This window comes from Gallinula chloropus, assembly GCF_964237585.1.
Source record: "Gallinula chloropus genome assembly, chromosome: 14".
In the NCBI taxonomy this organism is placed as follows: Eukaryota; Metazoa; Chordata; class Aves; order Gruiformes; family Rallidae; genus Gallinula; species Gallinula chloropus.
This window is the reverse complement of record NC_140099.1, coordinates 290,117-313,133: the sequence shown is the minus strand read 5'-3', so window position 1 is coordinate 313,133 and position 23,017 is coordinate 290,117. Positions and strand designations below refer to the sequence as shown.

Genomic DNA, 23,017 nt, shown 5'->3' with positions numbered 1-23,017 from the left:
GCAGAGGAGACGCAGTTCGGTGCCCAGGCAGCAGTGCCAGCCCGCTGTGGAGAGCCCCGGCTCCTCTGCGGACGTGGGCCCCGACCACGGGCTGGCTTTTCACCCGTGTCCCGGACAGCCGCCCCCGGCCCGGCACGAGTGAGTCAGCGCGGCTGAACGCCTGGGCAGCTCCCCGGCGCCACCCGCCGTTTCCCGGCCAGGCCCCGGACGCTGCTGGGCGGCGGGGCAGCCCCGCGGGCCGGGCCGGCTCCGTGCGGCGCGGCGCGTAGCCGGCGGCAGCCGCGCCCCGGCGAGGGGCGGCGCGACGCGGCTTCTTCAGCCGGCGGCGGCGGCACTGGCGCGGCGAGATGGCGGCGGGCGGCGGCTGGTTGCTGCGGGCGCTGGGGCTCGCAGCTCTCCTGCTGCCGGTGGCGCCCCGCGGGCCGCCCGGTGAGGCGGAGCGACGCTGCTTCTGCCAGGTGGGCTCTGCCGGGGGCCGGGCCGGGCCGGGCGGCGGCGGCTTCCTCCCCGCGTGTGGGGCTGCGCGCCGAGTTCCGCGGGTGGGCGCGGAGGGTGGGGACCCTCCCGTGGGCACCGCTGGGACCCTCCGTGCCTCGGCTCCTCGCCGAGCGTCGGGGACCTGCCGGGAGCGCCTAGAGCAGAGGGAGCTGCTGCCGCCGGGCAGCGCCGTGGCCTCTGCCCTGCCCCTGGGGGACGGGGTGTCGGCTGGGGCAGCGGTTCTTCCCTGCCCGCCTCGCTCGGGTGTTTCAGCAGTGTCTGGGAGCTGCCTCATCCCCTCTCCAGAGGGGCTGCCTTGCAGTTCCTCCCAACGCCGGTATCCAGAGGAGAGAGTGGCTGTAGCAGGCGTCTGCTACCCTGCCCCAGCCTGCCATGCCCGGGGGTGAGCAGGGATGCTCTGCTCTGCTTGTTAAAGCCCTTCCAGGGTTAGTTCCCCTTGTTGACACCAACAGGGTGTTACTGTCTGGCCTGGTGCACCTCCTGTTGATGCGCAGTAGTGAGAGAACAGGGTACAGCCAACCAAGAGGAGACTGAGAAGCTGGATTCGGGGGACTGGTCGCTGTGCAGATCCCGTTTGACTTAACTGCCCCAGCACGTTTGCAGGATCCAGGAGTGAAGATGACACGCTGTACTTGGTGCTTTGTTTCTGTTGCTCTTTAAAAAAAGGAAGCTATTGTAAAGGGTACTCTTGTGGTATTAACACTGTGGTGCTTCAATTTGAGTCAGAAATTGGGAGTGGAGAAAGAAAACAAATACAGTCGTGCAGTTGACTTTAGCTTTGCCTTCTGGGCGGCTCTTGATGCTTCAGTTTCATGTGGAAACGCACGTAAAAGCTATGCTGATAAGGAATTGAAAAGCATGCATCTTGATCCTGTATCTGCAGATATCTTTGTGCCTGCACACGTCCTGCTTAGCAGAGAAGTCTGTCGCTACAGATCCGGGTGTGGGTCAGGAGCGTGGTGTGGGGTAAGAAGCCCAAGCCACTAAACAAACTGGCATCCTGGCGCAGTGATGGTTTGCAGGCTGTTTCCTTGGGTAGCAGCAGCTGGCTTTGTACTCTGTACTCTTTTGGTTTGGAGCAGCTCCCTCCTTGGTTATGGAGCAGCACGTGCTTCAGTTTAGATGTCAATACAAGGGTTCAGGTTGAAGATTTTCCCAGACTTTATTGCCTTTGGGAAAGCATGTTATGTAGGGCAGCATTTCTCCTCCTTGCTAACCACTGAACCTTTCAAAACCACCCCCGAGGGCGGCCTCAGCTCTTTTTTGTAAATATATATGTAATATCTGCCACTCATCCTGTGCAGAACTGGTCTGGTGGTTTTTATTTACCACCAAATAAAATATAGGGCAAGCCATAAATGCTGTGTTTTACCCTCCTTTGTTTATGTACCTGAAGGCCTGGGTCTAGCTTTGGCTTCCTCCTGTGACCTATCTCTTGCTGTCTCATCGACTTGTCACCTTAAGGAACCTTGATGCAAGGTGAATGGAAGAGCTTTGACTTGTCCATCAGCCTGTGTTGGGACAAGTGACAGGACTGCTTTTGAGAGCACTTGCTGTAGCAATATTCCAGAGGCTGACTTAAGCAGGCTGTAATTCTGGAGTGGGTGTTGCGCTCTTGTCTGTCTGTACTACAAAGAGCAGTGCCTCACCTGCTTTTTTTTGACTGTTATTTTAGCTCTTGGAGAGGTTACTAACCAGTCCTGAAGCTTGTATTAGAAATGCCCATTTGTTTTTAAAAACACTCCAGTTTCACGTGCTGTTTCTGCTTCCCTGCCTGTCCCATTAGCACTGAGTAACACCTCAGTATCAGAGCTCCCTCGAGCTTTACAGATAGCTTGTTCCCCACCCAGATACCCCTGTTTGCATTAATGCTTTAGTCAGCCATGAATCAATTCTCCATATTCCCAGCAATTATTGCTCACTTGCTGTTTATAGAGTGATGTAGCTGCGTTAAGGATGTGCTACAGGTGTTTGGCAAACTGGGATTTTGTCTGTTTCCAGCCTGGCTGAGGGCTGGTTTCCTTCAGGGGGTGTTTCAGTGTCCAGTACTGCCTTCAAGGGTGCATCTGGGACACTGAGAATAACTTGGCTGTTACCTGAACAGACTTTTAAGCTGCTCTTGTGTTCTTGTTGAATTGGTGTTGGCCCAGCAGCCTCTGGGGCAGGAATTCACACCTAGCACAGTTCCCCATCTCTGTGGGGTGGCTGGAGAGGTCGCTTCCAAGTGCAAAGCAGCTGCAGATCCTGCTTTGCTAGCAGATGCTTGGAGGTGTTACCTGACAGCACTTCAGCCTCTGTGGTTAAACCCCATCCTGAGGCTCCCGTGTGAGGTTTGCTTCTGTGTGGGCTTGGGAAGCCTCAGGCCTTTTTTTTTGGGGAAAAGATGGGGGGAAAGCACCTGGGCCAGCATATGCTGCTTCCAGGGCAGATGCTGGGCATGACTGTGCTCACCTGGCAGGGCTGAAGGGGGGACAGACCTAGCTGGGCTGAGTGCTGCTGGCACGTCACTCCTGCAGGAAGCTCCTGCTGGGGCAGCAGGGGCATCATCTGCTCGCTGCCAGGCTGGGACTGGTGGGGCTCATCTAGAAGAGCAGGGAAGCTGGCGCTGAGGAAGGCGCAGGCACAGAGCAATTCCTCACCCAGCACACTGCTCCCTTCCCTGCGGCCCACAGCGGCTGCAAGAGGGGGATGCAGGAAGGAGTTCCCCTCCTTTCCTGCCTGGCTGTGCTGCAGGGGGTGATGGACAGGGCTAGAACGGAGCACACAGCAGGAGAAGGAAGCCCCAGCCCCACTGCCCAGGGAGCATTTCAGTGACACTGCAGGGAGCAGGAAGAGGTGGGGAGAGCAGCCTGACAGGAGCCTGGGATGGAGGCAGAGGAAGAAGCAGCAAAGGCCAAGCCCAAGGATTGTGTGGAGCCCCTGTGTGGTGTTTCGACCCGTGTTATGGGCACAGGGCAGGCACGCTGGTGTGAAGGGATTGAGAGTGGCCATTGCAGAGGCTGAACTGAACACCTGACACCTTCCTTGTTGCAGACTCAGCAGCTGGAGCCTCTTGTGTCACCCCTGTCCCAGCAGCTCCCGTGCACCTCTCCCCGCTCGGGCAGCGCAGCCCTGCCCATGGCTGCTGCCAGCCGCTCACACCCCGGCTGGGTGGGGTGGGGTGCAGCTCAGCGTGGTGATTCACAGGTGCCAGCAAGCACGTGGCACATCTTTGGGAACAGATTTCATCTTGAACAACTATTCCGAGTTATTACAGGCTGAAGGTGCAGGTAAATATTGGGATGGGGGGCAGGAGGAAGTGTTTTAAGCCACCACCCCTTGCAGGGCACGTTTGACACACGCTGTAGCTCAGCTGAACTGACAGCAGGAATTACAGTCTGAAACAAGTGAGTCTCCTGTCTGCATACAGGGCTGAAGCTGGCAGGGATTCACAGAGCCAGAGGGAACTTTGGGGTGAAGAACGTGCCCAGCTGAGTGGTCTGACACAGCCCCTTTCCCCTGTCTGAAGAGGGTCAGTGCTGTTCTGTGACAGCATCACTGGGCTTTGGTCTTGGTCTCTGAGAGACTTGGCTCTTGATGCTGTCTTGGCCTGTGAGCAGTGGATATTTGGAGATCTCCCAAGGATGGCCCCCATCTACCCCAGAATGTTGTGGTAACATCTGCAGTGCTTCCCTTTGGGTTATTTTCAGGATGCTTTGCCAGGTTGGTTCTGGCTCCAGTTGGTCACTGGACAGGCCTGGTGCAAATGGCACATCCTCTTTCCACTGAGGGCTGTCCAGCTGCTCTGATGTCTCCTCGGACAGGGATGTCACTCCCTTGGAGTGATGCCTTTGTCTGCTGTGGATGCAGAGAGCAGCTGAAGATTATCCACAAATCTCTTTTTAGGCCACTTTTAGACCCAATCTATAAGCTGCCTGCCTCAAAGGATGCCAGGTTTCCAGGAAATAAAAAAGATGTGGTTGGTTGGGGTTTTGTTTCTTCTTGTGGTTTGCTGGGTTGTTGTTTTAAAAATTTTGAAACAGTTTTAAATTGGGTAACTGGATTAGCAAATTGCTGCTTGGTTTGCTCTTTTTTTTTTACAGGGGTGATTCAAGCTAGTGGAGAGCTTAATTGCTCTGCTATTAGTCTTGATTTTCATTACCTGTTTCCAAAATTACTGATTCAGGCAATGGAGCAGTCCAGATCTAGTCCAGGGGGGCAGGAGGAAACTTGCTCTTGCCTTCAAGGTGCTTTATGCTAAAGCCAGGCTATTTTTCTTCCCCCTTCCCATTTTGTGTGACTGTGCTTTGAGGGCAAGTGCTCTATTTCTGCTGTCCCTCTCGGGAGGAGGGCAGGGAGCTTCATTTCCACACAGTAATTAGAAAGGGTTTACTGAAGTTGATCTGCAAATCTTAACTGAGTTATCTGAGGGCTGTCTGGAAATGCGTCAGGGCAGGTGACTCGTGTTTCTCACATGGCTCTTTCTTTGCTCTCTGTGCCTAATAATACACTTTTATTGTGAAGGTTGGAGTAGCACCTTTGCTTTGGAGTTGGGGAGGGTTTTTCTTGGGGATTGCAGGGTTTTACTCCCTTGCCTGGGTCTGACTGAGCTGCCTGTGACTCTGATCACCTGCTGCTTTTTCCTGTCCCGCAGTGCTCAGCAACCCTAAGGCTGGATGAGTGCTTGAGAAGTAAGAAAAGGGGGAGCCCCTTAAATACAACCCGGCACCTTCTTGGGTCTTGTGCACCCCTCACCTGCCCGCCTGTTCCTGGCCTGTCCCAGGGAGCTCTCATGCCCCTGCTCAGCAGTCTGCTCTGTCCCACTTCACAGGAGCTGCCCATGCTGATGCTTCCAGGCTTATTCTGCTTGGCCCTGCTCCCTGCTTGCTTTCTTTGGCACAGAGAGGGGGCAGAGGTTGGACACAACCCCCTAGAACTGTGTGGTTGGGGTACTCTTGTTTCTGGGCTGTCTGCTACCGGGATTTTACAGGCTGCTTTCTGGGAAAGAAGTGGCTAGAGGGTGTCTTACAAACTTACCCCGTTCTTTGCTTCACAAATCAACAAAACCAGTTGAAAACAACTGCCTTGGTCTTAACCCCCTGAATTTATCTGGTACTGGGGAATGGCAGCTTGCCACGTGTTGCATTGTTGTATCAACATCCAGGAAAAATCCCTGGTGTGCTGCTGGGAGTGAATCAGTGGTAATACTTCATTTTGCCCAGGATGATTTCCCCAAGTACTCATCAGGGGGTGTAGAGGAAGCAAAACTACTTCAGAGTTGTGCAACCCTGTCATCCCGACAGTAATCTACGTGTCAGAAAGCCAGAGCTGAATTTGTAGCCTTTTTTTTTTTTCTCCAGGGCTTGCACACAGCTTGTTGAGTTGTTCAGGGTGATGCAAGAGGGGTTGGCTTTCTACATCAGATTCAGAACAAATGTTTCCTGGCCACACGGCCCTCTGAGGCAGGGGGAGAGACTGCTGCAGTTGCTGTGGTTCTGATTAAATCAAACAAACGAACAGCAAGGACTTTCTTTGCTCTCTTTACTCTGCCCTCCTCCCTCTCTGCTCTGCCCTCCCCAGCTGGAGTCCTGTGTCCAGAGCTGGGGCCCAACACAAGGAAGATGTGGGGCTGGTGGAGAGGGGTCAGAGGAGCCCCGGGGATGCTCAGAGGGCTGGAGCAGCTCCCCTGTGGAGAGAGGCTGAGGGAGCTGGGCTGGGTCAGCCTGGAGAAGAGAAGGCTGTGGGGGGACCTCACTGCAGCCTTCCAGTCCCTGAAGGGAGCAGAGGAACAGGAGGGGAATCAGCTTGTTAAAGGGCAGAGACTGGCAGGACAAGGGGGCTGGAGTGAAGCTGGAGGAGGGAAGGGTGAGAGGAGATATTGGGGGGAAGTTCTTTGCAGAGAGAGTGGTGAGGGGCTGGAAGGGGCTGCCCAGAGAGGGGGTGGGTGCCCCATCCCTGGGGGTGTCCAAGGCCAAGGTTGGATGGGGCCCTGGGCAGCCTTGTGTAGCTCCAGGCCTGGAGGTTGGTGTCCCTGCCTGTGGCAGGGGGTTGGAGCTCTGGGACCCTTGGGGTCCCTCCCAGCCCAGCCCAGTCTGGGATTCTATGATTTGCCTGCTGGGATCTTTGCTGGCATTACCACTGCTGAACTGGTCCTGTATGCAAACACCAGCTCTCACCTGGGTGCCATCCCACAGGAGTGATGTAGTGAGAGGGTCGGTCTCAAATGTGACCCCGAGCTGGGAGGTGTGCACATCTCACAGCCCTTACAGCAGCTGAGACCCAGGGTCTTCCTGGAACCCCCTGTGATCTGTGTGACTGTGCCTGACCTGTGGACAAGGGCTGTGGCATCTCTGCCCTGTAAAGGTGGAAGTGTCCATCTGATGCCTGTTACTCAGACATCAGCAAATTCTAATACATCAATAACTGTCCCCAAGGAAAACTGCCTGTCCCCAAGCAAGAGGTGCAGGACCCTTCCTGAACGATGCATCAAAATAAGTTCTGTGCCAATGCTTCTGGTTCAACTTAACTAGTTGACTCACTAGTAAAGGGAAAGAAATCTGAGTTGTTTTCTTGTCTGCAGTGTTAAAAAGTATCAGCTCAGCTGTTCACCTTGGCTGTTTGGATTTTTATCACACAGGTTACTGGTCATTTAGATGATTGCACCTGTGATGTAGAAACCATCGATGCCTTCAACAACTACAAGCTTTTCCCCAGGCTGAATGAACTTCTGGAAAGCGACTATTTTAGATACTACAAGGTAATCTTCTCACACAAGGGTTGTATTTGGTTTGTGTCTTTTTTGCTTTGTTTTGATTTTTAATCTTCCTTGAAGTTATCTCTGACCTCTTTAAAATCAGATGCCCACATTTTAATCCTGGTCTTTTAGGAATGCAGTCAATAAATGAGACCCTTCTGTTATTATTAGGAGAACCTCAATGGGGTACAACGTGCTTGTAAAATGCTCAAATGTAAAGGTGTTTTCTTGGGCATTTTTCCTTCTTAAGAATTTAAGCAGTAGACCAATGAACTGACTTGGCTTCCTGTGTTGAGCTGTGGCTGATGGATGAGAAGCTCATCACGAGCCAGCAGTGTGCACTGGCAGCTCAGAAGGCCACCCGTGTCCTGGGCTGCACCACAAAGAGCGTGGGCAGCAGGTCTGGGCAGGAGATTCTGCCCCTCTGCTCTTGTGAGACCCCATCTGGAGTACTGTGTCCAGCTCTGGGGTCTCCAGGACAGGAAAGACAGGGAGCTGCTGGAGTGAGTCCAGGGCAGGCAAAGAAGATGATCAGGGGGCTGGAGCACCTCTGCTATGAAGACAGGCTGGGAGAGTTGGGCTGGTTCAGCCTGGAGAAGAGAAGGCTCTGGGGAGACCTAATTGTGACCTGCCAACACTTAAAGGGCCCTACAGGAAAGAGGAGAGGGGCTGTTCCCCAGGGAGTGCAGGGACAGGACAAGGGGCGATGGCTTCAAGCTGGCAGAGGGCAGGGGTAGGTGAGATGTTGGGAAGGAATTCTCCACTCTGGGGGTGTGAGGCCCTGGCACAGGGTGCACAGAGAGGGGTGGAGGCCCCATCCCTGGAGGGGTCCAAGGCCAGGCTGGATGGGACTTTGGGGGTAACCTGGTCTGGTGAGGGTGTCCCTGCCCGTGGCAGGGGCTGGAACTAGATGGTCCTTAAGGTCCCTCCCAACCCCACCCAGCCTGTGGTTCAAGAGTGTGGATGGCTGGGGAGCCACACACTGAGTGTCCGCGGTGCGTCCCCGCTGACCGGGAGGGTTCAGGTGGACTGATGGCTGCTCCTGCCAGACCACCTCATTAGGTGCACAGGGGACTAGACAGGGGGTTGTTTGGCCGTGCTGGGGTTATGGGCAGTGTCTCACCTGCTGCACACAGCCACTGAACAGACAAACCAAGTATTTACTCGTCTGTAAGAACAGTTTAACATCCCTGCACTGCAAGCAAGGATGGACCCACTGGAATCACTGGGGTAGAGCTGCTTTTCCCTCCCACCTCTCTCTACCAAACCCACAAAGTGCTAATTGGGTTTTTAAGACTGATCCTTGATACCAGCTCACAGAAAAAAAAGACTAGGATTTGTTCAAGAAATTAATGTCCTTTCCAGTGTTGGGATCTGCAACAGCAGTGCCAGGATTGGGGTGAATGAGGCAGGAATGGAAAACAAGGATTAGAAGAATAACTTGCACTGATAACAAGGACATGAGCAGTAGCAATGAATTTGGTAAATGCCAAGGAATTGCTTCTTCCCATCAGGCCTAGACAGCTTGCACACCAAGTCCAGAACACAGAGGACTTGACAGCAGAAGACCTGTGCTTTGGCCACAGGAGGATGGCAGCAAAGCTCCAGCACATCCTCTTCCTCCTCCTCTGACAGGAAGGCAGGCTGTAGGCCTAAGATGCCCAAAACAAAGGAACAAAATCACTGGATAGCAAATGTCCCCAAAGACTCACAGAGAAAGAAGTGAGCCATGTTCCAAGGCCAAAACCTGCCCCGTAGTAACTGTTGGCTCCTACAGGGTACAAACCACCTGGCCAAAGCCCAGCTTGTCATTGCTCAACAGGAGCCTCAGGGTGTGATGAGGAGTTGGTGTCCTGTGTTAACACAAACAGGCCTGGCCAGGCTGCACAGGTGCACACATCTCATAGGAGAGACAAGGGAATGACTGTGATCCACTTCAAGATGAGTAACACCATCTGATTTCCCTCTCCCTGCACTAAGCTTTGTTACCTGAAGCCCTGTGCTAAGGCACTGGAGATGTGTGTTGGTGGTGGGGAAGGCTGGCCTGGCTGCAGGGAGGAAATGTAACAGGGCACTCTGTTCTTTGCAGGTAAACCTAAATAAACCTTGTCCTTTTTGGAATGACAACAGTCACTGTGGAATAAGGGACTGTGCTGTCAAGCCCTGCCCATCTGTAAGTACCACATCCATTCTTTTACCTCTCTTTCTTTCTTTCTATATTTGGCTTTTGCAGACCATGAGGAAGAAGCAGGCAAATAACCAGCCCTTCTTGTTGCAGTGAGGTCAAAACTGTGGCTCTCATGGAGCTTTCTGAGGTGCAGTAATACTGGTATCCATGAGAAAGGCCAACATGCAGAATTCTGAGAGTTTAAAGAAAGGCTAGGCTTTTAACACCTCACCTTGTCCTGGTCCCTCTTGTATTCCTGGTGTTAGTGGGATGATTTTGGGGCAAGTCCACTGTTGTTTCAAGAAGTGCCTCTTGTGTTAATTGCCAGGCTATTCACCCTGTTGGGCCATGAGCTACACTGGGGTTTGCAGCTTTGGCTGACAAATTGGACCTGACCCTGTCCAGCCTTTTGTATGTGAAATGGCTCTTTGAATCCTGTTTCCCAGCACAAAAGCAAACAGTCTTGTCCCTGTATCCTGGGAAAAGGGTTTTCTCTGCTAAGCTGGAAGAAAACATCTTCGCTGCAGGTGTCTGCCTGAAAATGAGGGGGTGAGACAGTGAGGGAACCAGAACTTGGTTGATGGAGGAGGTGGAGATGCCACCCAGCCTGGCTTTGTGGGTCTGGGTCTCTCGAGCAGTCAGGGTATGTGCTGAGCCACGCAGGGGGATGCCATGCCAGTGACACAACGACTTAAATTCACTTCTTTTCTCAGCCATGAGCTACCCTTCCCCTGAACCAAGTTTCCTTTGCTTCCCAAGTCTTCAAAAAACACTTATTATGGACCCAAAATAGGGTGATGACTTTTTTTCCCCCAACTGAAATAACTCTAAATACTTTATTCCTTCAAATTCAAACACTTTGAAGGAATAAAGTATTTAAATATTTAAAGGGACTCTTTTGGTAATGGTTTTAGAGGCTGTGAAGGCGTAATGTTGAGATTACAGAGCTAGAAGTTGTTCTTAAGAGCTGACTGTGTCACTGCTGGCTTTAATTATTTCCATTTGGGTCCATTTCATTCTGAAAGCAACAAAAATAACTCCTATTGCTTAATCTTTCTCTTCTGTGCTGCTTGCCATCATAATACTTGCTCCAGCAGTGTAGGAGTGGTTTTATTGCCTTCCTGCTGAGGAGGATTTAGGGTCGTGTGGGGCTGGGAGATGCAATACCTGAGGAGGTGCCTGGGCTCCTGTCCGTCTCCTGGAGACGGGATGCCAGACATCAGCTGACCAGAGGCAGCTCCAGAGGCAGCTCCACCTCCTCTGAAGTTTTTATTGGCTTCCCCAGCCTCATGCTTGGGTAAGCAAAACAGAACCTGAGGTAGGGCTCTGTGGAAGGCTGCTGACCTTTGGAGAGGAGTTGTCTTGTGAAAAATCAAAATAAACCACCAAGAACATTGCTTAACCCAAGCCTGTGGAGGAGCCAGAAGCTGGCTGTGCTGTAAGCAGAGTGCTTTGAGCACCTTCTAACGTCTCCAAAGCGTGGTGACCTTCCCCAGCTTTCTTTACCATCAGGCTGGAAGCCCACAGCAGCCCCACATGTAACACCTGCTAATTTTGTCTTTCAGGAGGAAGTGCCTGATGGGATCAGATCTGGAAGTTACAAGGTAGCATGCCTGTGCACAACACCACCCTGCTCATAGAATCAGAGAATCCCAGACTGGGCTGGGCTGGGAGGGACCCCAAGGGTCCCAGAGCTCCAACCCCCTGCCACAGGCAGGGACACCAACCTCCAGCCCTGGAGCTACACAAGGTTGCCCAGGGCCACAGCCAACCTGGCCTTGGACACCCCCAGGGATGGGGCACCCACCCCCTCTCTGGGCAGCCCCTTCCAGCCCCTCACCACTCTCTCTGTACAGAACTTCCCCCTAACATCTCCTCTCCCCCTTCCCTCCTTCAGCTTCACTCCAGCCCCCTTGTCCTGCCAGTCTCTGCCCTTTAACAAGCTGATTCCCCTCCTGTTCCTGGGGTCCCTTCAGGGACTGGGGGGCTGCAGTGAGGTCCCCCCACAGCCTTCTCTTCTCCAGGCTGAAGGATCAGTTCTGTGTCACTGCAGCTGATAAAAGCTGCCTTAATCAAATGGGTGTGCTTGTCAGGGTGCTCTTGGTGGCTACATTCCTACCCTCTTCACGTGCTCAGCACCCCTCTGAGGTGGCTGTCCTGAAGTCAGCTGCTCCCCTCCACTGAGGCAGAGCAGTGACTTCTCCAAGAGGAGGTATCATCAGGCACAAAACGCTCCAACGGGAGTGCCAGAGGCTGCTGCCAGTCCCTGCAACAATCATCACAGTTGCATAAGCCTCTAAATATCTGCAGACATCCTGTGGAAATACAGGGTGGGATGAATCATAAAAGTGTTTCTGATGCTTACACCAGTTAGTGCATTAAAAGCAGAATTACAGCAGCAGGAAAACTGCTTTTTAATCCTCTTTCCCCACCCCTTTTGCTTTTCAACCCAGTACTCTGAAGAAGCCAGTAACCTCGCTGAAGAATGTGAAGAAGCCAAGAGACTGGGGGCTGTTGATGGCTCTTTGAGGTTGGACTTCTTTTTCCACAGTCCTTACTTGTCTTGAAGGAAGCCTGGTATCTGTGCTCTTCCTGACAGCCTTTCTCTGCCTCCCTTGCAGTGAGGAGACCCAGCGGGCAGTGCTGCAGTGGGCACAGCACGATGACTCGTCAGACAGCTTCTGCGAAGCTGATGGTACTGGGACCAGTTTAATCTGAGTCTCCTCATGGGACTTTAAGCACCTCTGCACAACTCCCAGCCCAATATGTAATACCCCAGGAAGTCTGGAGCATCTATCACAGTTCTTCTCTTTCCCACCCCCCAGTCACCTGCAGTTTTTGGACAGTAACATGAGGGGAATCTTTCTGACCAAGCCTGGGTGCTGGTCAGGATCCTGCCAGGTTTAGCGAGTCAGCAGCTTGGATGGAGGGTGCTCAGTTTGCTTTGCCATCAGTGGCCTTGTGCTCTGATAGCTCTGAAGGTCAGAGAGCGTCACCCCTGCCTCTCCAGGGAGGGATGGGCTGGTCTCTGCTGGGAACACTGTTCTGTATGGGAAGGGGTGGCTGGATCAGCCTGGGGAAGGTGGTGTTTATCCTTCAGAAGCTTTAGTCACTGACCCTGTGCTCTGCTTCCCAGATTTCTATTCTCCTGAGGCAGAGTATGTGGATTTACTCCTGAACCCTGAACGTTACACTGGCTACAAAGGACCAGATGCCTGGAAGATCTGGAACAGTATTTATGAAGAAAACTGCTTCAAGTAGGTGCTTTGGGAGACAAACTCCACAAGCTGATTTTTGTGGAGGGGCTGCATGTGCTTGACATGCCCCATGAATCCCCATCCTCCCACCTCCTGGGCTGTCAGAGGAAGGGATGAGCTGTGTGGCTGCCCTGTGAGCCCCCTTGGCTGTGCTTTGGACCACTGCTCCTCCCAGTGCAAGCCCTGTGGTGAGGCAAGACAGCAGCCTGGCAAGGAGCATGTCTTGTGTGCTGTGATCCTGGGCACGCAGCCCTGTCCTCCCCAGCTGTTGCATTGGTGGGGTGAGCCCTCTCCCCAGTCTATGTGCCAGTTTGAACTGGGATCCCTGGGGCTGAGGCACAGCACTGGTGGATGCTGCTCTGTAGGTTTGCCTGCTCCCATCTCCAGTGATTTCCTTCCCACTGGTGCTAGTGTATCCTGTTACACCCAGGGTGGGATAACACCCACTGGCACCTCCAGACACACAGAGTTTTCCTACCTGTTCTTTCTAAAGAAACAAAGAAACAAATAAAAAACAAAACCCACATTTTGCTCTGCCCCTTCCCTGCCTGAGCAAAGGGAAAGCACAGAAGGGGTTCTAGGGGCTCCTCAGGCCCTCTGACTGCAGAGCAGTCCCTTCTGCTGTGCTATGCAGGGAGACAGCTGCTTATTTACATATCTTATTTACATGAGTTTTTGTTTTTCCTCTTAGGCCTCAGAATGTAAAAAGACCTTTGGCATCTGGTAGAGGTGAGTCATTTATTTGTCTGGCTAAGTCATTAGGAGCATGCTGATCCTAGCTCCAGGAAGAGTAAACGCTCTCTGAGCTGCTTCTCCTCCTGAATGAGAAATGCATTGTAGCTCTCAATCAAGCCTGGAATTTTCAGGCTAATGCCAGGGCCCCTGGAAGTGTGGAGAAAGGAAGTCTGATCCTCAGCTCCAGGGAGAAGTGTGAGCTTTGGAGGGGCTGGGAGCTGCCCTGAACCCTGAGCTCTTCCTGTGCCCCCAGTTTCTGTACCTGTCAGGGTCAAACCATTGGTAACGGGTGGGAGAACCTGTGGAAACCATCCAGTAAGAGAACCTCTGCCCTAGAGACTAAGGCTAGATGTGTAAATGCCGGTAGAGAAGGGGCTTGGAGACATAAGAGCTTCTTGCCCAAGGCTGCTGCTAAGACACCCCAGGTCTCCTGATGCCCCATCCAGCCCAGACATGCAGAACAGCTTCAGTCTCCCTGCATGTTCATTTGAGCTGAACGCTGCTCCAGCAGCTCCCTCTGGGCTGGGCTCTGCATCTCCCTAAACTCTGCAGGTGCTTTTCCCCCTCCTTTGACCCTTGTGCAAACAAGTGGTGCTTCTGGAGCTGCACCAGTGGAGGAAACATACAGCATCCTTTAAAATAGTGGTGCTTCCCTTGGCTAGCTCCACTTAGGGCAAGATCCAAATGATAAAACACCAGTATGTTGAGGGGAGAGGGAAGGATTGCTGTCTTGCAGGTGAGGAGGACATGAAAACAGGGGATCTGACCTGATGTCTGGGAGAGTTGTTACCCACTAATAAACTGCAGGAAACAGGGGCAGGGTCCTTGAGGATCCTGCTGGAGGTGATACAGGAGATCTCTGGCAGAGACAAACACCTCTGTCCCACTGGCTGGCCCACTGCTTCAGCTGTGTGGTGCTTTTAATTCCTTTGCAAATATTGATCCCTCCTGCATTGGTCAGGCTATCTGGGAGCATTGCTCATCTGCTGTGCTCACTGCTGCCGTTGGAGAGGATGTTTCCTCTGTTGGGAACATCTCTAAACCTCCCTGGAGAGGCTCATTCCCTTGTCAGAGCAGATTAACGGAGCAATCTTAATGCTTATACTTTGGAGTTTGATTTTGGCCATGTCTAACTTTTATCTCCTCTTTTTCTTCTCCCCCCCACCACTCTCACCTTGCTTTTCCCTTCAGGAGACGATGGAGGTGAGTGGCACTCTGTTTGCTTTCGCTGATAACAGGAACAAACGTGGTGTCTTTATCCTGCTGTCACGAGCTGCACCATGAGATAATGCACCTGGTTAGCACAGCAAAGTCATTATTCAGCCAGAATCCGAATTTGGCTTGAAATTGTGCCCAGAGCCATGGAGAGAAAACCCCCTGAGCCTTGTTCCCAAGGCCAGACCCTTGTGCAGAGGCCTTAAAGCATCAGCAGGGGATTTTTAGGAGAACAAGTCCTGTTTGAAGGTAGTCACTGTAGTGCAGGAAGCCTTCAGGAGCAGGACTTGCCTTGCAGGGTCTGGGGTTTGTTGGGGGTTTTTCAGCACTTGTTATTGCCAAGAAAGTGGCTCTTGGGAAGCTTTGAGAAGAATCTGGCAGCTGGTAGGGGCTGGGTGCCCAAAGCCTCTATGGCACAGCTTGGTCACCAAATTACCTCCCAAATTCACATTCCCCAGATCACTTTGAAGCCTGTAGGAGGGGGTTGTGTGAAACACTGCCTTGTCTGATGGTATGTGCTTCGTTGTGCTATTTTAAATAAACATACCTGTCTCCCCATCCTGGGCAGAGAACAAAAATAATCCATGGTCCTTGGTTGCCCTTGGGCTGTGCCACTCTGCATCTAAAGGGGGGAAGGGTTAGATGAGGTATTAGGGGGAAGTTCTTTGCAGAGAGAGTGGTGAGGGGCTGGAAGGGGCTGCCCAGAGAGGGGGTGGGTGCCCCGTCCCTGGGGTGTCCAAGGCCAGGTTGGCTGTGGCCCTGGGCAACCTTGTGTAGCTCCAGGGCTGGAGGTTGGTGTCCCTGCCTGTGGCAGGGGGTTGGAGCTCTGTGATCCTTGGGGTCCCTTCCAACCCAGACCAGTCTGGGATTCTGTGATTCTGCATCCCCCTCACTGAGACAGGCTGGAAAAACCACGTGCTGTGTCTGGCTGTGTTCTCAAAGCATCAGTTGGGAGCGCAGGAGGAAAACTCTCCTCATGCTCTGCTAACGCTCCTCTCCCTGCTTCTGCAAATGGAGGGAGCAGAGGTGCCCTGGGGGCTGGCCTCAGAGGTGGCTTCAGGGCTTGGTCCCCTCCCATGGTGCAGATGGGATGAGGATGCTGCCCTGTGTATCATCCTGTCGTGCTGAAAAAGCCAGGGTGTGTTGAAGCCCTCCTGGTGCTGCCAGGCATCTCACACTGACGTGCTGCTTTCCCTTTCGTTCCCAGGGCACACGTTTTACCAGTGGCTCAAAGGTAATCCTTATTTCTCTTCCTGGGATGAGTGGGTGGGAGTTACTTCCCATACTGGGGTGGGATTAGATTTCTTCCTGACAGCCAGGAGAAGAGAAAATTCAGAGGAAGTTGTCAGTGTCTGAAAGTGCCTGTTCCTTTCCAGGGGTCTGTGTGGAGAAACGAGCTTTCTACAAACTCATTTCGGGTCTCCACGCCAGCATCAACATCCACCTGAGCGCACGGTACCTTCTGCAAGGTAACTGCCACTTGCTGCCTGACCTGTCCTGGCTGGGACAGAGAGAGTGCTGAGGGGCTGGAAGGGGCTGCCCAGAGAGGGGGTGGGTGCCCCGTCCCTGGGGGTGTTCAAGGCCAGGTTGGATGGGGCCCTGGGCAACCTTGTGTAGCTCCAGGCCTGGAGGTTGGTGTCCCTGCCTGTGGCAGGGGGTTGGAGCTCTGGGACCCTTGGGGTCCTTCCCAACCCAGACCAGGCTGGGATTCTGTGATTCCTGTGCCACTCCTAAAGTGACACTTTGGCCCCACTAAATGTTGGCTGGAGCCCATTCTAGCAGAGCTCAGGACTACTCCTGTGCTCTGCTCCCTCTGCACATGCATCAGGAATGCAGTTACCACAGGCCTTCAGGTCTGAAAATGGCTGGACTGTGCCTGTAGGCGTTGGAAGGGACCCCCAGAGCCCATCAGTCCAACCCCCTGCCCAAGCAGGGTCCCTGGGACAGGGCACACAGGTCGGTGTCCAGACGGGGCTGGAATCTCTCCAGAGAAGGAGACTCCACACCCCCTGGGCAGCCTGTCCCAGGGCTCCCTCACCCTCACTGGGAAGAAGTTCTTCCCCAGATTGGGGGGAACTCCCTGTGCTCCAACTTGAGCCCATCGCCCCTTGTCCTGTCCCCACAGACACTGAGCAGAGGCTGCCCATGGCCCCCTGGGTCCCACCCTTCAGATACTGATAAACATTCATAAGAGCTCCTCTCAGTCTTGGTGACCCTGACATGTCTCTCTCCTGACTCCCATCAGTTTGTGGCCAGCAGAAGGGCTGTGACCACTGTACAGCTTGGGTCTCCCTGCCTGGGGCTGTCGGACGGGGTGGTGGGAGGAGCTGAACCAGAACTCTCCCCATCCACCTCATGTCTTGGTTTGTTTTTTTTCTCTCAGATACCTGGTCAGAGAAGAAATGGGGCCCCAATGTTACAGAGTTCCAGCAGAGATTTGATGAAGTCCTCACCAGAGGGGAAGGCCCCAGGAGACTCAAGAACCTGTATTTTCTCTACCTGATCGAGCTGCGGGCCCTCTCCAAAGTGCTGCCGTTCTTCGAGCGCCCAGGTTTCCAGCTCTACACAGGGAATAAAAGTCAGGATGCTGAGATGAAAAACCTGCTGCTGGAAATTCTCCATCTGGCCAAGTAATTATGTTCAGTACCTGGGGAGAATGGTTCTTTCAGCCCTGACATCTCTGGGCCTGCTTAACCTTTCACTTACAGCACCTGGAAAGGCAGGTTCTGGCTTCATGCACGCAGGAGGAGAGTGCAGGAGGGCAGTATTGCAGGGAGCCTGCTGGTGCCTGTGTTCAAACTGCTAAATGGGGCAACAAAACCCACAGTTTAATAGCCTGAGCTGCCTTGTAGATTTAGCAGGGTTGAATTTAACAACCACCTGTGTGTCAGCCCTGAAATCAGCTCCCTGTTTGGCTCCTCTGCAGAACACCGACCCCGGCTTTGTGTTCTCAACTAGAAAAAGAACATCACCCTGAACATGCTGGTAGCAGAGGTTTGGGCTGTTGGGCAGGAAAACAGAATCACAAGATTGGAAAAGACCTTTAAGATCATCAAGTCCAACCAATCCCCCTCCTGTGCTAAACCAGATCTCTGAGCACCTCATCTCCCCTCTGTTAAACACACCCAGGGCTGGGGACTCAGCCCCCTCCCTGGGCAGCCTGTGCCAGGCCCTGACAGCTCTGCCAGGGAAGAACTTTTCCCTCCCAGCTGAGCTGACCCTGCCCTGGGGCAGCTTGAGCCCATTGCCCCTTGTCCCATCTCCTGTCCCCTGGCTGGAGAGACCATCGCCCACCTCTCTGCACCCTCCTGGCAGGGCAGGGGAGGTGGGGAGAAGGTCTCCCCTCAGCCTCCTCTTCTCCAGGCTGAACACCCCCAGCTCCCTCAGCTGCTCCTCAGAGGATTTTCCCTCCAGCCCCTTCCCCAGCCTGGTTGCCCTTCTCTGGACACACTCCAGGACCTCAATGTCCTTCTTGTAGTGAGGGGCCCAGAACTGGACCCAGCACTCGAGGTGCAGCCTCACCAGCACCGAGTACAAAAACAAGTGGAAGATACCAGAACCAGATGGAAACGGGTGTCTCCTGATGTGATTGATGTTTAAATTTATCTTGTCACACTCCCATGCCTTCAGTGCTGCTGTCTGGTAGAAAACAGACTACAATTGCTTAGAAACCATAGAGCAATTGCTGAAAGTGTCTCCAAGGTGAGCTGCAAGCTAAAATGGGAATGGAAAGCCTCCAAGAGATCTAACAAACAAGTGGCTTGACTTAAAATACACTGAGAGATGCCTGCTGTCCAACACTGATTGGTTCCATTTGTGCACCCAGACAGATCACAGAATCACAGAACCACAGGGCTTGGAAGGGATCTCCAGAGCCCATGGGGTCCAACCCCCTGCCCAAGCAGGGTCCCTAGGACAGGTCAGGGCTGGAATCTCTCCAGAGAAGGAGACTCCACACCCCCTGGGCAGCCTGTCCCAGGGCTCCCTCACCCTCACTGGGAAGAAGTTCTTCCCCAGATTGAGGGGGGAACTCCCTGTGCTCCAACTTGAGCCCATCGCCCCTTGTCCTGTCCCCACAGACACTGAGCAGAGGCTGCCCATGGCCCCCTGGGTCCCACCCTTCAGCTCTTGAGAACCGGTGATCAGATCCCCTCTCAGTCTCTTCTCTGCAGGCTGAACAGCCCCAGCTCCCTCAGCCTTTCCTCACAGGGGAGATGCTCCAGGCCCTTCAGCATCTCTGTCCCTCCTCTGTATCTGTGGGTCTGGACTGTGCAAACCAGAGAGAAATCTCTCTTTTCATTTCTGTTTCAGGTCCTTCCCGCTGCATTTTGATGAAAACTCCTTCTTTGCAGGGAATAAGAAGGAAGCTGCTAAATTAAAGGTAATCAGCCAGCAAAAGGGTGTTTTCAGGTGTGTGTCTGGGATAACAGTAGAGCTGAGGGGGACCCCAGTATACACGAGGCACTGGGTCAGGCATTTCCAACTCCTGCTGCTTGCTGGATGGTTTGGATACGTGTGGGTAGCTCCAGGCCCTGGTGGGTGTGCCCTGGGAAAGGACCCCACTTCAGGCAGCATTTCCTTAACTCATCCAGCTGAATTGAGCCTGAAGTGAGGGATCAGTAAGTACATCACTGGGTCTGGGTTAAGAAATGGAAGAAGTCCTGATTGGTGTGTAACCCTGATCAACTCCTGTGTGTTGTCCCCCAGGAGGAATTCAGGCTGCACTTCAAGAATATTTCGAAGATCATGGACTGTGTTGGCTGCTTCAAGTGTCGCCTGTGGGGGAAGCTGCAGGTGAGCCCTGCCCGAGGCTGGGTGTGTCTGGCAGCCCCTCACCTGAGGGACTGTGCTGCACAGATCCCCTGGGACACCGACCAGGGCTGCTTGAGCCCTTCCTGAGGGCAGACAGCAGGAAGCAGCGTGCCAATTGCAGCTTGCAGGGCCTGGCACCCTCTTCCCTCTGTGGTTGAAAAAGGGGTTAACCTGCTCCAGCTGCTCCCTGGGAGGGAGGGAGGGAGGAAAGGGGTGCTGTAAACCTGGGGCTTCAGTGTGATCCACACAGATTTTACACATGGTCAGACCTGGACAGGAAGGTTCTGCTGAGTAGCTCTGCTGCTGGTCACACCCAGTAAATAAAGCATCCTGGTGCTGTTCTGCTCTCTTCTCTGAGCTGTGCTCAGTGAAACCCAGGTCCTTGCTCTGTCACGACGATGTCAGCAGGGATCCTTGCAGAGAGAGGACAGAGGGAAGGGAAGTTAAACTTGGCAGTCAGGCCCTGGATGTCTCCCCGATATTGAACGATCCTGTTTGTCACATGCAGACACAGGGCTTGGGTACAGCGCTGAAGATCCTCTTCTCTGAAAACCTGATTGAGAAGATACCTGCGAGTGGCCCTTCCTATGGATTCCAGCTGACCAGACAGGAGATCGTGGCCTTGTTTAATGCTTTTGGAAGGTGAGTTTGGGACTTTCACACCTCTCATTAAGTGTAAAGGGTTGGTTCTCATCAGTGATACTGGTGTTAGATCTGCTCAGCCCATACTGTCTCCTGAAGAAGCTTTTAAAAAAAAAAACCTAAATCTTTATACTTTACGTTTCTGTGAGGAATTTGAGGGAGTGTTTGTGTTCAGATACAAAGGATTTGGTACTTTTTAAGAGACTGGCTCTGTCCTCAAGCGCAGTGTCCCCAGACCAGGGATGATCTTCACCTTGGAGTTCTCCACCAGCTTGTTCCCAGAGCGGTTTGCAGTGGTTGTGTTTAGCAGGAACCCATCGGTCCAGCCCGGGAAGGGTGCTGGATGCAGAGGTTTTGGCAGAGGAAAGGGGGGTGAAGAGGCAGCAGAAGGCAGCAGGGGCTGCAAGATGCTGGGTAGGTGATACACACACTGGTGGTGCCTGACCTGGAGTTTCTGGCAAAGGCTCCTTAAGGTGACCTTGTTGCTGATGCTAAAGCTCAGGGGTGCTGCAGTGTCTCACTTCAGACCTACTAGTTGTACCTTCTGTGGTACGAATCGGACCCTGACGTGCATCAGTCCAATCTGGAACTCCCCCAGCCCCTCTTCCCCAGAGCTGCTGTGGCACTCCCAGCCCATGGCTTTCTCCTTGCACCAGAGGAGCTGGGCTCTGGCTGCCTTTCTAGTGCCATGTCAGGATGGCCTTTGGAAACAGCAGCGGGGAGACTCACCAGCTGATCTCAACCCTCTGATCATCTCTGGTCAGGGGAAGCTGAGGGCTGGCAGGCAGAGAGCTCCCCTTCCCCTTCCCCTTCCCCTTCCCCTTCCCCTTCCCCTTCCCCTTCCCCTTCCCCTTCCCCTTCCCCTTCCCCTTCCCCTTCCCCTTCCCCTTCCCCTTCCCCACAGCTGTGCTGTGGCAGCTGGGCCCAGGCAGCTCGCCCTCAGCCCCGACTCCAACCTCGGAGCCCTGCCTGGCTAGGCACAGCCCTTCCCACACCCCTCCATCCCCCACCCCCCAGCCGCTGGGTTACCTGGTCCCAGCCTCCCAGCGCTGGCTGTCCCAGCAGCAAAGGGCAGTGCTCTCCCCATGGCCTCTGGTGTCTGAGCCTCCCAAGAGCTCTTCCTTGGGAAGACAGGAGCGTGCAGGGCAGGGCAATCCTGTAACCCCAGCTGGGGATATTATGGGCTGTGTCTTGACTGCTAGTTCCTGGGTTTGCCTAACGGCTGCTGAGCTCTCCACACCACCCTGTGCTGCTGCTCCTCCGTGGGTCTGGCTGCATCCAGCACCTCATTCACCTGCAACTCTCCATTTCCTACAGGCTCCTTGACGCTTCACCTGGCCGCAGTGGCTTTCTCTTTTAACTCTAAAGGTGCAATGCAGATTTTGCTCTGACATCTCCCCTCTGCTCTCCCTGCCTGCAGGATCTCAACAAGTGTTAAAGAACTGGAGAACTTCAGGAACATCCTACGGAATCTGCGGTGAACTCACCAGAGAGACTTGAACTTTCACTGCTGGGCTGGGCTCTCTGAGCCAGGACTCAGGCCGTGGCTCCATCACACTCCCAACTGCTCCAGGCTGTGGGTCACTTCCCAGCTGTCCAGGGCCCAGCCTGCTGTCTGGAACCTGCTGATGACACATTTTCTGTGAGGGGGAATCCCCCCAAAAAGCTACTTTTTGTATAGAAGTGGGGACTGCACGTGAGGCTTATTTTACAGATGGGAAGATCTTTCTCAGTAACCTCTAACTCTCGCTGTACTGCTCTGATGGATCAGACCACTCTTTTGGCCTTCAGAAGATGGAGGTAGGGCAAGAACTGTGATGCTGAATAAATTTGGGAACAATACCTTCCATGCTCCGTGTCTCTAACCACTCCCCTCTTCCTTAGCTTTCCCCTGGCTAAAACAATCCCTCAAGTTTGGTAGGAGCTGGCTGTGCCTCAGAGCCCCTGCCCTACACCGGCACCTTCCTGGGGGTGAAACTCTGCACCTGGGGGCTGTTCTGGCAGCGTCCGGAGCAGCCACCCCGCTGTGCCGACTGTGGCGTCCCTGGGGACAGAGCAGCCCCCGTGACACCATTCAAAATGGGGGCAGAGGACAGCCCAGCCCCAGACACGCTGCTTTTCACCCCAAAACACGCTGGGGGGGACAGGAAGATGCAGCACATGCTCCAGCTCAGGGTGCAATGAGCTCAAGGCCACGCAGATAAACCTGTGCAGAGCAAGGAGGGAAGTACTGAGGTATCGAGCTACACCGAGCAGGGCCTGAGGAGCCAAAGCTGAGCCTGCACTGACTCCAGGTCAAGTTCAGCCCCGTGAGCCTGGCACAGAGGAGCCCTACAAGGCATCCAGGATCCTGTCCACAGCACCGTGAGCAAAACCCAGCCAGGTCTCCAGCAGCCCAGTGCAGAAACACCTTGTCTGTTGTTGTTTCTTTTTTATTTCAGCATCGTAGTGCTTGGTTACAGTTTAGTGAAGAACAAATAGGTACATTCATTGGCCACAGCTTCCTGTTGCAGCCAGCTGCTGCCTGACTGCAAAGCCCCAACGCTGTTAAACCATCCCAAACCAAAAGAAGAGAGAGTTTAATGAAAGGCAACTATGCATTAAAAAAGTCATTGTACTTCTCAGCTATAAATTACTTCAGTAAAACACAGGACCAGCCCCCAGCAGGAGCAGAGTTTCCATTCATCAACAGCCAGCCCTACAAATGAGGAAAACCAAAACACTCACGAGTACATCAGCAACGAGCCTCCCGCCCCGGCCTGCCGTCCAACGCCAGGAAGAGCGTGGTGTTGGTGTGTGCTTCAGTGCAATATGAACAATGAGCCTGTAGCCCTTTGCAGTTTGGTTTTTTTATTATTTTTATCATTTTTAGGGGTTTTTTTGCACTTCGCTCCTTTCCCTCCAAAGAAAAACTTAAAGTGCTCCTAGTGCTTTGGAATTGAAGCAAGAACGAGGGCT

The 23,017-nt window shown here is 53.5% G+C and overlaps 1 protein-coding gene across 1 annotated transcript; it reads left to right on the top strand.

Annotated features, from left to right (window-relative positions):
• Positions 1-347: 347 nt before the first annotated feature.
• Positions 348-21,901, top strand: ERO1A (endoplasmic reticulum oxidoreductase 1 alpha; the record flags this gene model as incomplete). Its single annotated transcript, XM_084270739.1, has 16 exons — positions 348-458; positions 7,115-7,234; positions 9,321-9,404; positions 10,964-11,002; positions 11,852-11,928; positions 12,020-12,093; positions 12,535-12,655; positions 13,347-13,384; positions 14,582-14,593; positions 15,813-15,839; positions 15,982-16,074; positions 16,989-17,235; positions 18,917-18,986; positions 19,313-19,399; positions 19,926-20,059; positions 21,480-21,901. The coding sequence occupies 16 exons, from the start codon at positions 348-350 to the stop codon at positions 21,538-21,540; spliced, it is 1,395 nt and encodes a 464-aa protein (XP_084126865.1). The 3' UTR covers positions 21,541-21,901.
• Between the last annotated feature and the right edge of the window lie 1,116 nt (positions 21,902-23,017).